The sequence below is a fragment of the Mastomys coucha genome, unplaced genomic scaffold (genome assembly GCF_008632895.1).
Source record: "Mastomys coucha isolate ucsf_1 unplaced genomic scaffold, UCSF_Mcou_1 pScaffold4, whole genome shotgun sequence".
In the NCBI taxonomy this organism is placed as follows: domain Eukaryota; kingdom Metazoa; phylum Chordata; class Mammalia; order Rodentia; family Muridae; genus Mastomys; species Mastomys coucha.
The window spans coordinates 500,006-515,346 of record NW_022196910.1 but is presented as its reverse complement, the minus strand read 5'-3'; the positions used below and the strand labels follow the sequence as shown (position 1 = coordinate 515,346).

General features: G+C 41.4%; 1 protein-coding gene across 1 annotated transcript in view; it reads left to right on the top strand.

Annotated features, from left to right (window-relative positions):
• Nucleotides 1-13,904, top strand: part of LOC116075705 (zinc finger protein 431-like) — an 18,513-nt gene extending 4,609 nt beyond the window's left edge. Inside the window, exons 2-4 of the mRNA XM_031348977.1 lie at nt 11,114-11,240; nt 11,425-11,485; nt 12,409-13,904. Coding sequence (XP_031204837.1) covers nt 11,114-11,240; nt 11,425-11,485; nt 12,409-13,717 — 1,497 coding nt within the window. The 3' untranslated portion in view covers nt 13,718-13,904. The remainder of the gene's footprint in view (nt 1-11,113; nt 11,241-11,424; nt 11,486-12,408) is intronic.
• Nucleotides 13,905-15,341: the final 1,437 nt, after the last annotated feature.

The following is a 15,341-nucleotide window of genomic DNA, read 5'->3' as shown; positions in this document are numbered from 1 at the left end:
CGAACTCAGAAATCCGCCTGCCTCTGCCTCCCAAATGCTGGGATTAAAGGCGTGTGCCACCACGCCCGACCGTTCACGACTCTCTTTATTCTATTTACCATCAGACTTTTCTTTAGACTTTTGTTTAATTTCTTTGAGCCTGATTTAGCTCCACTGTACTTTTCTCCTGGTGGTCCTTTTCTCCACAAATTATACATTTTGTATCTTTCCTTTTCATTATAAATCTGCATCAGACTAACCGCTAATAACCATATGACAGAGTCATATGTGTATTGAAATCTCCTCTGTCAGTGCCTTTAATCCAAAGTCTTCACTTTAGCTTCATGTGGATTTTTTTGAACAAGGTTGGAAAGCAGCCACATTATTCACAAAAATGTCACAAGAGTGGTCTTTAGGCCATTTATATTCCCCTGAAAACAATTTTTTTTTTTTCTGAGACAGGGTTTCTCTGTGTAGCCTTGGCTGTCCTGGAACTCAGTCGGTAGATCAGGCTGGCCTCGAACTCAGAAATCTGCCTTTCTCTGCCTCCCAAGTGCTGGGATTAAAGGCATGTACCACCACCGCCTGGCGCCCTGAAAACTCTTGATCCAGGCCAGCCTAATTTATTGTTCTCAGCACCATTGTCTTCCATGATCTTTTAGCATGGTCCATTAAGCCCCACTTAAAGCATTCAACCACTATTCTAATTCAGAGCTCTAAAATCCTTATTCTGTCAACAAGCAGCATCCATAGTAGGAAATTTAAAAGTGGCAGTTTCTTCTATCCCAGCTATCCCCCCCAATAATGAGACAGAGACCCAAAGATTTATTGAACAAGCTTTAATCACCATAACCGATCAGCCTACCTCTCTATGCTATACTTGACACTTCCCAGTCACATGCTCCAAATTGCTTGCCGTCTTAGAGTTGACCTGGCACACTCAGTTCCTTGTGTCTTTTTTTTTTTTTCCTTGAGACAGGGTTTCTCTGTATAGCCCTGACTGTCCTGGAACTCACTCTGTAGATCAGGCTGGCCTAGAACTCAGAAATCCGCCTGCCTCTGCCTCCCAAGTGCTGTGATTAAAGGTGTGCGCTACCACTGCCCAGCTCCTGTGTGTCTTCATGGTGAATCCTTATGGCAGCCTGCCTTCTGCTTCCACCTTGGGGCCCCTTCCTTTCTCTTTGTCCTCTTTCTCTGGAACCCATGGCTCAGACTGGAAGTCCAGCCTGTCTCTTAACTCTGCTAAGTCAGTGGCTGTTTTAAGCTTTTATTAACCAATCAAAGATAATTGGGGATCGTTCTTTAACTTTGATACCGGGGATGGTCCAATTTTCATGACAATGCCTTTGTCCAGACTAAACCAGATCTTGGGGCAAAGAAATGAGCTGGTAAATACTGGTGCACTAGACCTTCCTCCAACAAGCATGTTCAGGCCTTTCAGAGAAACCTTCCTGGTACCAGCTCCCATTGGAGTGTTGTAGTACCTTGACTACAGCGAGTCTTATAGAGGAAAACATTCAAGGCTTGCTTACACCTTCAGAGATTCAGTCCACTGTCATCAAGGTGTGGAGCATGATGGCACACAGACGGACGTGGTGCTGGAGAGGTCGCTGAGAGTTCATCCAGATCTACAGGCAGCAGGAAGAGAGAAAGCCAGTGGGCCAGCTTGGGCCCTTGAAACTCAAATTGTGACCCCAGTCATACACCTATTACAACAAGGCCACACCTCCTGATCCTGCAGTGCCACTTTGTGATTGATGGCTGTGGGTCTGTGGGAGTCATTTTCATTCTAACTACTTGCAGTATCACTTTTAAAATTTCATTTTTGTACATGACTAGCTCTAATCAATATTTGCTTCTATTCTTCAATGTTTCTCAGTTATTAAGAACTTCATTCAATTCTCCTCAAGTGGTTATTTATTTTCCTAAAGCAAGATGTCACCGGGTGGTGGTGGTATACACCTTTAATCCCAGCACTTGGGAGGCAGAGGCAGGTGGTTTTCTGAGGTTGAGGCCTGGTCTACGAAGTTGAGTTCCAGGACAGCCAGAGATATACAGAGAAACCCTGTCTTGAAAAAACCAAACCAAACCAAACCAAACCAAACCAAACCAAACCAAACAAAAAAGCAAGATGTCACAGCAGTGTTTTCTGTAGCTGTGATGAGACACCATAACCAAGGGGAGGGAAGGGCTTATTTGTCTTATACTTCCACAGCACTGTTCATCGTTGATAGAAGTCAGAACACAGGGCAGGAGACAGGAGCTGATGGGGAGACCCTGAAGGCTGCTTGCTCCTCACTGGCTTGCTCCCTAGGATCTGCCCAGCTTGCTTTCTTATAGAATCCAGGGAAGGCATCATTCAAAATGGGCTGGTTCCTCTCCATTAGTACTAATTTAAAAACTGCCGTTCAGGCCTGCCTACAGCCCAGTCTTACAGAGACATTTTCTGAGTTGAGGTTCCCAGAGCTCAGATGACTGCAGCCTGTGTTGAGATGACATAAAACTATCCAGCAAAGTATGCCAGGCTTGCCTTGCACAATGTCATTGAGAACTGCCTCTGCCACTCAGTGCTGGGAATAAGGTCTTCAGGTTAGTGAGAAGGAAAAAAGAGACGAGGGAACAAATGTCCCAGTGGAGCCTATGTGTTTCCTGGGGAGATTCAAATGCATAGGGACCTATGTAAGGAATCAGTCAATTGTCCATGTGGTGATTTGAATATGCCTGGTACTATTAGGAGGTGTGGCCTTGTTGGAATAGATGTGGGCTTGTTGGAGGAAGTGTATCACTGTGGGGGTGGGCTTTGAGACCTCCTACTAGGTGCCTAGCCAGTGCTCCTGGCTTCCTTTGGATGAAGGTGTAGAACTCTCAGCTTCTCCAGCAGCATGACTGCCTGGACGATGCCATGACCCCTTCCTTGAGGATAATAGACTGAAATTCCGAATTTGTAAGCCAGCTCCAGGTAAATGTTGTCCCTTATACGAGTTGCCATGGTTATAGAGCAATAGAAACTCTGAAACAGTCTGCCTGTAAGGTCTTGTAGTCAGTGCAGAGAAAGGGAGGTGGAAGAAACGAGGCTGAAAGCTTTTCAGTTTTGTCTGCAGTTGGGATTATCCTTGATTAGTCAGGTATCAATTTTAGGTGAATGATCAATGTCCTGATAAATATTGTTTTTAGAGTCTTTAGACCAGGATAATAAAGAATTTTCTTATAGAAACCACATTAGTGTAGTTGCACTAGTTGAACCAGAACAGAAGACCTGAACAAATAGGTGTGGCCCTGCCTAACTGGCCTGTTGTTTTTCTGGCTGAAAGAAATGGCCTGAGAGAAATGGTATGCGTTTTTCTTGGTGTGTCCAAATACAAATTGTTATTCTTTTGAATACATGGGGCCATAAAGCCTATATTTTTGAGATCATAATTACTTCATTTGGCCTTTTCCTTTCTCCTGGTCCTCCACATACCCTCCCTGCATTTAAATTCGTGGCCTCTTTTGCTTTAATGATTGTTCCTCTTTGAGTTTGACCTAAGGTTGGCTGCAGGACTTCTTAGGTCTGAGATAAAGGAATGGCTGCACTGCACATTGAGTATGTAATGACTATGTACTGGAGAGACCCTACACCTTGGAGGAGAAACAAAGTGCTCTGGGAGGCTGGAAGAATTCCTTCTTCAGTGCAGATTTGCATTAGAATGGCTCTGTGTGCTCCTGAGGTGGGAGGCAGGGCTGGGAAGGCCTGTGAAGTGTGAGTCTTTTGACCTGTGTGTCCCTTGCCATAGAGGGTCTCTGGGAAGGCCTGGCAGTGGGAGCACCAGTGGGCAGCAGCATGGTGGTTCTCTCCAGGGTTCTCCAGGGCCAATATGTGAGTCTACTGTGTCTACTAGGCTGCTATGTATCAGAGTGTTTGAACCACATTGCTTTCCCAGGAATACATGGGAAGAGGAAAGGGAAAGGCCAAAAATGAAGTAATTAGGATCTCAAAAATATATTTAGAAAACTCACTGAAACAGGCTTTTGTAGCTGCCCAGCAGCCGTGGATGAACTGGGTACCTGAAAGGGAGGCTAGAAATGAAAAAGGATGGTGGGTGTGGTGGGGGGGAGGGGGAGAGCATTTTTCCATAATCCTGTATAGGGAATAGAGTGGTCACCATGCCTGCCTTAGGTCAGTGGCTATATTGTTCCTTCTTACCTGTCATGGAGGACAAACGTAGCTTTTTGCTGTTTGTCTCTGTTTTAGGTTGATAGGAGCTTAAGAATACTTACCCATGCCTGACTACCAGCCTTCAGAAGCACACTCTTTCCCATTCAGACCAAAGCCACGAAGGACATATGAATATGCACTCAATGCATTTCTTCATAGAGATGAATAACTGCCATGGCAAATAGCTGAGCTTGCTGAAAGCGATCCTGTATGAAGGCAACCAATCTGTCTAAAATACAAAGTCCAAAAGTTAAAAGCAACAAGATTATAATTAGAAATTAAAGTTGAGCCGGGCAGTGGTGGCACAGGCCTTTAATCCTAGCACTTGGGAGGCAGAGGCAGGCGGATTTCTGAGTTCGAGGCCAGCCTGCTCTACAAAGTGAGTTCCAGGACAGCCAGGGCTACACAGAGAAACCCTGTCTCAAAAATACAAAACAAAACAAAACAAAACCACAAACAGAATCTTGCCCCCATATTAAATACTTGATTGCGATCATGCCATATGCCGTAAGTGGATCCTTCCATTTCACCTAGGCATAAGTAGGCCTAGTTGTAGGGTGCCATAGACACTTAGCAGAGAGTTCCTTGGCATCCAAATTTTAAAATTTTAAAAATAAAAAGAACATGATTTAAATAATGAGATGTACAGGGATATAATTCCTCCTCTTTGTTTTAATGAAGATATTGTTTTAAAGTTCCACAATACCTTGTCCTTGAGAATTATAAAGAATATCAATAATATGGGTAATATTAAATTGTCTACAAAACATCTCAAATGCTTGACTGTAATAGCCAGTTCCATAATCTGTTTTAAACTGATTTGGAACATCAAGCATAGAAAAATAATGCAGGTAATGATTAATTACATTTTTAATTGCTTCTCCTGTTAAAGCAGTTGCAGCTAGAAAGCTTGAAAAAGTATCAATAGTCAAATGTGCATATTTTAATTTTCCAAAATCAGAAATATGGGTCCCATCCATTTGCAATAATTGATTAGGTACAAGTCCTTGAGGATTAACACCATTATGTGGTACAGGTAGAAACTGAGGACATTGGAAACAAGTCTTTACAATTTGACATGCATATTTTCTAGAAATACCAAATTATTGTCTCAAGCTATTACTATTTTGATGATGTAAAGAATGAGATTTTATGTTCCTGTGTAAGGCCTATAATCTGCCTGGTATACAAATCTGCTGTGGCATTGCCCTAAGGGGTCTTGTCCAGGCAGTCTAGGATGAGTTCTTAAATGTCCAAAGATAGCCCTGTAAAGGAACAGTACTTTCTCTTAACTTGAGTTATATTTGCATAAATAATTGCAAAATTTGATAATTAGCAGTATCTAAAAAAGGAACAATTTCAAGCAATTGTAAGCCATGAGCTACATATCAGCTGTCAGTGTACAAATTAAAAGCTTGATTTTTCAACATTTTAAAAACAGTGGCTATAGCATGTAATTCAATTATTTGTGAGGCAGGGGAAAACTCAAGAGAATGGATATGTGATCCAATCACATATGTTTCTCTCCCATAGATGAGCTATTTATAAATACAGAGGATGCATTCTTTATGGGATACATGCATAAATTTACAGGAAATACAAAAGCATACATAGAAGCAAATTGTTGACTCATGCCTTGTGTTATTGTTTAAAATGACTCCAACCCTGAGTTGCCAGTTTTAAGCTAACTTTCTGTTACCAATGTTACAAAATTTTAATACCCAATAACTTATAAGCCAATACTCTAGCCAAGATGTGCAGAACACATTTATACCTTTAAAACCAGTCAGATACAAAAATGAAGTGGCTACACATATATCTTGACCAAACAAAATTCTCTTGCTTTTTCTAGCTGGTTACCTGCTGAACCCAATAAACACAATTGCAGGGATTTTTCTAGGAGAAAACAGCCATCAGCCTACTTGCCATAGACGCTGAGAAGCTGGGGCCCTTTAAGAACAGCTGTTCTCCAGCTGGGCTTGACTCCCAGCTACAGTGCAGGGGAACAACAGTTTCTGCTGTGTGAACTGAGACTGCCTTCTAAACAAGTTAAACTAAATCAAGGGGTGGACAGCCAGTAGATAACGTTTTAACCATTTTTTCTTTTGAACATAAAATATTGAACAACAATCATTCAAACAACGAAACAAGAACAAACATAAATTGACACCTGGACAGATTGGTGCACCAAAAACAGACAATAGACAGAGAGGGAAGAGAATTTGATGTAACCAGGACTAAGGCTATCTCCAGTAGGAGCCGGAGAGGAAGCAGGGCGTCTCCTGGTTTCCTTCTGTCCCTAGGAGAGCTCTGAAATCCATTCTCCTTCTCTTTTGCTTACATGGCCCAGACAGGGGACAACTGCTTTTCTGGAACCTATTCCCTCTCTCTTTCTCTCTCTTTCTCATGTCCTTTGTACATTTACCATTCCTATTTCTGGGAACCATGCACAGCATAAATCTCCTTGAGCTAAGAATTTTTCTAACATCTGCTTTTTTTCTTTTTCTTTTAAACCCTGCTCCTCCTCTTGCCTGGTGCAGTCTTGGCTGTGGACAAATGCCTATATACCATTCCGCCAGCCCAATTGTGTTGTCACACTCCTAAGTGAATTCGGCGTTGGTTTGACACTTTGTTCAGCCTAGCCTGTATCCTCTCTTAATGCACCTCCTGCAACAACAGCCTCCATAAAACATAAAGTGCGTACCTGAAAGGGAGGCTGGAAATGAAAAAGGATGGGGTGTCGAAGTGTGGGGCAGAGAAGGATGAAGCCAAGACAAAGGTTTCTGATCAAGGCTCTAAGTTTAATATTTAGCTTTGTATTTATATAGGGAGAGCCCACAGACCCATCCTTTGTTTCAGCTGGGTCAAGTTGCTTTCTTTTTTGTTTTTTGTTTTTGGGAGTTTTTTTTTTGTTTTTTGTTTTTGTTTTTCGAGACAGGGTTTCTCTGTATAGCCTGAGCTGTCCTGGAGCTCACTCTGTAGACCAAACTGGCCTCGAACTCAGAAATCCACCTGCCTCTGCCTCCCAAGTGCTGGGATTAAAGGCTTGCGCCACCACCGCCCTGGCTTTCTTTCAGCTGGGATCCCGTTGCAAAGCCAGCTCAGCGGGCGGTCGGCTCCTGTAGGGTAGGAAGTTGCATCCAGGAGGAAGACTGCCTAGGTCAGCTGAAGACCAGCTGTGGCAAACACTGAGGGTCTATTTAGCCTGCTCTCAAGGCTGGGGGAAGGGTGCAGGCATGGTGGCTACCTGTATTCAAAGGTGGAATAGACAGATTGCAGCTCTTGTGCAGTAGCCTATGTGGCAGGAGGCAGGTGTTAAACCATCCTTAATGTTTTCTGTGTGGTCATGTTAGACGTAAGTTCAGGGTGGCCAAGAAAGAGACCACCGCTGTAATTGTAGTGTCTAGATGAAGAAAATTTTACTCTTGATGTAGTGCCTGTGCTCCTGACCTAGGCAGAGGCTGCATTTGAATTTTATTCTCAGGAAAATGGGGGTTGTATCTTTTATCCTGGCTAGCTGGTATCTAACTTTAATATTGTTTATTTGGGTTTTCTAAAAAGATTGCTGCACAGGAAATGAAGGAGCAAGCAGAAGAGAGGTACTGCTCTATGGAGAAATGAGTCTCTGCTCTAGGTCATTAAATTCCTACCACAGAGAAGTGGATTTTAGACGAAACAAAGATTTTGTTGGGTTAGGAGATAAAAAGGACTTGAATTCCTTGTTTCCTGTTCAAGCTCAATAGTATTTCATGGAAAAGGCTCATGTTTAATTTTTTTTTTTTTTTTTTGGACAAGACCCTTTTAAAACACTTTTCTTCAAACTCATTAATATGTTGGCACTCTATTCTATGTTGGAAAAAGAATGTGCAGTGGGGATGCAGTACATGTTTATATTAGCTGATTTAATAATCCTGGGTCAGTCCCTCTGATGGCACTGTTGGAGTTGGTGTGGCCTTGTTGGAGTAGGTGTGTCACTGTGGGCATGTGCCGGGCTCTTTGCCAGGAGATCCGAGGGAGAGAGAACCTGTCCAGCTGAGTCCTCGGGGCTGAGCGGGATGGTGAGTGTGGCAGGTTGGATCTCCTGCCATCCGGAGAATAACCATCCTAAGCCAGGAGTCTGTCAAAGTAGGAACTTGTTTTATTGTATCGCTTTTTTTCTTTATAAAGGGCTGAGAGAGGAGGTGGAGTTTTCTGCTGAGGTGAGATGACATAGTGGGAGGGGAAAGTTGGCAAAGAGTGTGGGGTGACTGACCAGCCAACAAAGTTACATCAGCAGGAGCTAGGCAAAGGCAGGCTTAAGCAGGTCGTCCTGAGTCACTCTAGTGCAGAAGTGACTGAGACAGTTTACAAAACTGGAGCCAGGCTCAAGTTTGTCCTCAAGGCCCAAACCAGGGCCAAATAGGGCCCAACAGGCATGGACTTTAAGACCCCTCATCCTAGCTGCCTGGAAGCCAGTATTCTGCTAGCAGCCTTCAGATGAAGATATAGAACTCTCGGCAAGAGATATAGAACTCCTGTACACACCTGCCTGGATGCTACCATGCTCCTGTCTTGAGGATAATGGACTGAACCTCTGAACCTGTAAGCCAGCCCCAATTAAATGTTGTCCTTGTAAGAGTTGCCTTGGTCATGGTGTCTGTTCACGGCAGCAAAACCCTCACTAAGACAGTCTCCTGGTACAAAAAAGAAGTGATTACATCTCCTTCATTAGTGTGGTTTGAGATGATTGTCCTAGTTCATATGACAGTTTCTTGGCAGAGACATTGACTCATCATCATTACAATGTTAGATCTGTACCAAGGCTGTTGCAGGATATTTGATTACACTGTAAACCTTGAGATTATGTTGTTTACTGGGAAAACCCTATTCTAGTTGTGGTGTGGCTCAGCTCAAGCACACACGTTTAATCGAAATGCTTTCTGCTTACATATTGTAAATAGGATTCAGTAAAGTCAACCATAGGTCAAAAGGTGGAGCAAGCAACCAGTTGACAAGGAGTGAACATAGGGAAAAAACCCATAGAGAATGAGAGGGAGTCAGGAGGACTGATACAGAAACAGGAAGTAAAAGGGAGGGACATTCAGTTTGACTGTGTTTGGGATGGCATTGTGAAGATGGCTTTCTTCTTTTGGGATGTTGGCTAAGGGGGAAGATCAGCTGGTCTGCCTCTGAGCTATTTCACTGCAGGATCTGTCTCCCAAGTCTTTACTGGAAAAATCAAACAATTGAGATTTTATTAAAAACATCAGGAGACCATATCTGTACCAGGGGTACTTACCTCTCCCTCTCTCCCTCCCTTTCCTTCTCCTCCCTTCTCCCTCTGTCTCTCCCTCACTTCCTCTTTCCCTCTCTCCTCCTCCCTGTCTCCTCCCTCTTTCTGTCTTTTTCTCCCTCTCCCTCTGCGAGACAGTGTTTCTTTGTGTAGGTAGCCTTGTCTGTCTTGGAACTCACTCTGTAGATCAGGCTTGCTTCAAACTCACAGTGTTCTGCTAGCTTCTGCCTCCTAAGTTCTGGTATTAAAGGTGTGTGCCATACTGATCAGCAAAATTAGCAAACTTTAATGACTGACAGTTAGGGAGGGTTTTAGCTCCCTTGGGGAATAGATAGACTTCCAGTATTCCCTTTAAACATTTCACCCTCTCCACACTAACTTGTATATTTTTTGGTGGCTTAAGCTGAGCAGCCTCCTCCCTCATCATGCCGCCAAACCATTAGCACTTTTACAGGCCCCACCCCTAAAAAACACAAGATAAATTAGAAGCAATTGCTTCTCCTTAATAAGCTGATTTCTGGCCTTATATTTTTTATTTTTGTATTTTCGGCTGATGGAATTAGTTTTTATACATGTCTATCAGTTACTCCTGTGCTGAGCTTTGCTCACACCGTGACTTTGGAACACTGGCAGAGGGTATCGTTTTCCACCAGGATGGCATGCATTCATGACATTAATACTGAGGCTTCAGAATCATCGCATTGCAGTTTAACATTCTTGCTACTTTTGTGTATATCTTTGATTTTTAATAAATGTGCATGAGTCTTTTGCATATATAATCAACATATGCATATAGATGTTATGGATGTGTAACATTTGTGCATCTGGTGCTCCCTGACGTGAGAGGAAAGCATTAGATTCTCTTGATCTGGAGTTAGGAATGGCTGGGAACTTCCAAGCGAGTGTTAGGATTTGATCCAGGTCCTCCGTTAAAGCAACGTGTGTGCTTAACTGCTGACCCATCTTTCTTCCTTATGCTTTTTGGTTTTGATTTTGGATAGACATTTATTTGCTAATATTTTTGAGAACTCTTTGATCTGTCAGTCAATAGTATATTAAAAATGCATTCCTTTGTTGGTAAACTGAGGCACTCCAGTTTGCTAATAAACTAGTATTGAAGTAGAGTGGATATTTATTAACACTTTGGAAGAATTTCAAGTAAGCTCTTGAGTCCTTTCTATCCTTTATTTGTTTCTTTGAGACAGGGTCTGACTGTGTACCTCTGCCTATCATGGAAATCACTACATAGGCATGGCTGGTCTAGAAATCACAGAGATCCACATGTCTCTGCCTCCTGAGGTCTGGGATTAAAAGTGTGCATTTCAGTGCTCATCATGTCCATCATCATGTCCATCCTCTTTTGAAATTAGGGATTTTGATACATTCTGCTAATGTATACTCAATAGTGCTGATCTGTTTGAGTGTTTCTCTGTATTATCTGTTAGTCATTTCTCTTGCAATGGCATATGGAATTCAGTGGGCCCAGAAATGAGAAGTGTGATCCTCCTTTTGTGTTTCCTTCTAAAAACACTTAGAGACTTCATTTGAATGTCTGTGATATGGAATAAATGTGTGGAGCACCCAGAATTCTATATTCTCAGTGAAATGTACATGTACAGTGCAGTCAGTCTCACCATTTCTATTATGTGCATGTGTGGCTATTTTAGGCTGCAGTGACCTATGAGGATGTGCATGTGAACTTCTCTCAGGAAGAGTGGGCTTTGCTGGATCCTTCCCAGAAGAGTCTCTACAGAGATGTGATGCTGGAGACCTGCAGGAACCTCACAGCTATAGGTAAGATCTAAAAACAAGGAGACAAGTGTTTCTTGGTTATTGGTACACCTCTGTGATTTCTATTGTGACAGAGGAAGAATGTGGTAAATAATCAGACATGATTCTCAGGTTTACCAAAGATACTAACTTAAAATTTGCATACTATCCAATAATATATCATGAATTTTCTGTTACTATATTCTAGGCTACAAATTGCAAGACTACAATATTGAAGAACACTGTCAAAGTTCTAGAGAATGTGGAAGGTAAATGTCATGTGCAAACTGATACAAATGTGTTACTGAAGAAATTTTAATGTACCCTGAAGTTTTTAAGAAAAGCAACAGAAGTGAGAGGTGTGATCCTCTTCTGTTTCCTTCTAAAAACACTTGGAGACTTCATTTGAATGTCTGTGATATGGAGTAAATGTGTGGAGCACCCAGAATTCTATATTCTCAGTGAAATGTACATTTATAGTACACTCAGTCTCACTATTTTTATTATGTATATGTATGGGCTACAGATTTAAGTGTACTGGTGATTATTAAATTCTCATAAGACCATGTCTTTTAATTTTAGGTAGCTGACATGTATTTGCAAGATGCTCCTCTAAGAAATAAGACAAAGAAAACAATATCTTAACACATGACACTTCTTTAGTCTTAGTCCCATGAGAGTCGTATTGTAGAACTCTCAATCCATTTAGTTTCATCCCATTCAAGTATCATAAAAAGCATGAACATTGATTAGGGAATCAGTGTATATCTAAGACTTTATAAGTAAATAGTCCATAATAAAGCTAGTATTGGGCTGGAGAGATGGCTCAGCGGTTAAGAGCACTGACTGCTCTTCTGAAGGTCCAGAGTTCAAATCCCAGCAAACACATGGTGGCTCACAACCACCCGTCATGAGATCTGATGCCCTCTTCTGGTGCATCTGAAGACAGCTACAGTTTATTTACATATAATAATAAATAAATACACCTTAAAAAAACAATAAAGCTAGTATTACTCATATACTTCTAGTGACTTTCCAAAGTTTAGTGAGAACAGTTTATGGGAAACAAGAAGGTTGATGTTGTGGAGAAACCTTAATCCCTATAGCACATATCTATGTAGAACAAAAAAGTTCACCTGTGTGTATGCAGTGTAAAACCTTTTGTTTGTTATTTCTCTTTTAATCGGTATAGCATCTGTCATTGTGGATACATGCCTTGTGAGCATAAGGGATATGGAAGGAACCGATGTACTTTTGCACATAAGAGTTTTCTTCAAACATATGAAAGGATCCATACTGAAGAGAAACCCTATGAATGCAATCAGTGCAGTAAAGCCTTTGCAAATTTCCGTAGTCTTCAAAAACATGAAAGAAATCATACTAGAGGAAAACCCTATGAATGTAATCAGTGTGGTAAAGCCTTTCCAAGTCGCAGTGCTCTTCAAATACATGAAAGAACTCATACGGGAGAGAAACCCTATGATTGCAATGAGTGTGGTAAAGCCTTTGCACGTCACAGTAATCTTGATATACACAAGAGAACTCATACAGGAGAGAAACCCTATGATTGCAATGAATGTGGTAAGGCCTTTTCAACTCGCAGTCATCTTCAAATACATGAAATAATTCATACTGGAGAGAAACCCTATGTATGTAATCAGTGTGGTAAAGCCTTTGCATATCGCAGTAATCTTGAAGCACATGAAAAAACACACACTGGAGAGAAACCTTATGAGTGTAATCAATGTGGCAACGCCTATGCAAGTCGTAGTAGTCTTCGAAATCATGAAAAACATCATTCTGGAGAGAAACTCTATGGATGTAATCAATGTGGTAAAGCCTTTGCACGTCGGAGTAGTCTTGAAATACATGAAAGAACTCACACTGGAGAGAAACCTTATGTATGTAATCAATGCTGTAGAGCTTTTGCACGTCGCAGCAGTCTGCAAATACATGAAAGAACTCACACTGGAGAGAAACCTTATGAGTGTAATCAGTGTGGTAAAGCCTTTGCAAGTCGTACTAGCCTTCAAAATCATGAAAAACATCATACTGGAGAGAAACCATATGGATGTAACCAGTGTGATAAAGCCTTTGAATTAAAGTGTGATCTTCAAATACATGAAAGAACTCACACTGGAGAGAAACCGTATGGATGTAATCAATGTGGTAAAGCCTTTGTAAGTCGTCGTTATCTTCGAAATCATGAAAAACATCACACTCTTGAGAAACTCTATGATTGTAGTCAATGTGGTAAATCCTTTGCAATTTTCAGATATCTTCAAAAACACAAAAAAACTCATACCGGAGAGAAACCATATAAATGTAGTCATTGTGGTAAAGCCTTTGCATATCGAAGTAATCTTTATAGACATGAAAGAAGTCATACTGGAGAGAAACTGTATGAATGTAATGAATGTGGTAAAGCCTTTGCATATTATACTAGTCTTCATAATCACAAAAAATGTCATATTGGAGAGGATCCTTACGAATGTAATTGATGCAATAAGTTTTGACACATCGGTGTAATCTTTAGTTCATCAAAGAAGTCATACTGGAGAGAAACCCTGTGAATGTAATCAATGGGATAATGCCTCTGCACCTTATAGTCTTCAAAGGCATGAAAAAAATCCCTACTGGAGGAAAACACTATGAATATAATAAATGCAGTAAACCTTTGCACACCAAGCATTTTTTTTGTCATGTACAATTAATAGAACTGTTTCATCATTAAAATATTGTCGTTTTCTTTTTTTTTTTAAAGATTTTTATTATATGTAAGTACACTGTAGCTGTCTTCAGACACCCCAGAAGAAGGTATCAGATCTCATTACAGATGATTGTGAGCCACTATGTGGTTGCTGGGATTTGAACTCATGACCTTCAGAAGAGCAGTCGACACTCTTAACCACTGAGCCATCTCTCCAGCCCTTGTCTTGTTTCAAATCATATACAAATTGTCATCCAAGGATAGAGGAGCACACAATATTTGAATAAGAAGACCTATTTGTGGGCTGGCGAGATGGCTCAGCTGGTAAGATGGCTCAGCTGGTAAGAGCATTGACTGCTCTTCTGAAGGTCCTGAGTTCGGATCCTAGCAACCACATGGTGGCTCACAACCACCTGTAATGAGATCTGACGCCCTCTTCTGGTGCATCCGAAGACAGCTACAGTGAATTACGCCAGAGCGAGTAGGGCCTGAGCGAGCGGGGCTGGAGTGAGCAGTGAGCGGGGCTGACTGCTCTTCCGAAGGTCCTGAGTTCAAATCCCAGCAACCAAATGATGGCTCACAAACATTCATAATAAGATCTGAGGACTTCTTCTGATGCGTCTGAATACAGCTACAGTGTACTTAGATATAAGAATAAATAAATCTTTGGGTTGAGTGAGCGGGGCCTGGAGTGAGCAGAGGTCCTGAGTTCAATTCCCAGCAACTACATGATGCCTCACAACCATCTGTACAGCTACAGTGTACTCAAATACATAAAATAAGTGTTTAAAAACAAACAAAAAAAATATTTTCCCCACCAAAAATTGTGTCTTAAGGTCTTACCATACCAGATGGTAACCTTTGGAATGGATTTGTTTTCAGTGTAAGGATCAGAATACAGGAATTGCTCTCAAGAGTGTTGCACACACTATGGATTTTCAAATCTTATTTGTAGATTACCACAAGGATAGAAAAGCATCCAGCTGGCAAGATGTGGGATTCCCTCTTATAAACTGAATTTGTTATTACAAAAGTTGTCCTAACTTCTCCCATTCCATAGGCAGATTCTAAATTTAATGATGGCTTATCAAATGGTATAGGAGGGATTCAGGTTCCAGATACTTTCTATTCATCAATCTATTAATACTTCATTTTCCTCAGCCCAACAATTGGACCTAGCTGATTTGATTCTTCTATTATGGCTAATTAATAAACCCTTGTAAATCATTTCAGATTCTGCTCATGTTGTAGGATTATTTGCAGCAATAGACATTGCTTTAATTTTATCTTCACTTCCTGTTATGCTCCCATTACAGTGGAACTATAACGTCTGTTTAAAACCTGCCCACATCCTTTGTCCTTACTCATACCACCCACCCCCCACCCTCTGGCACATCAAGTCACTGCAGGACTGG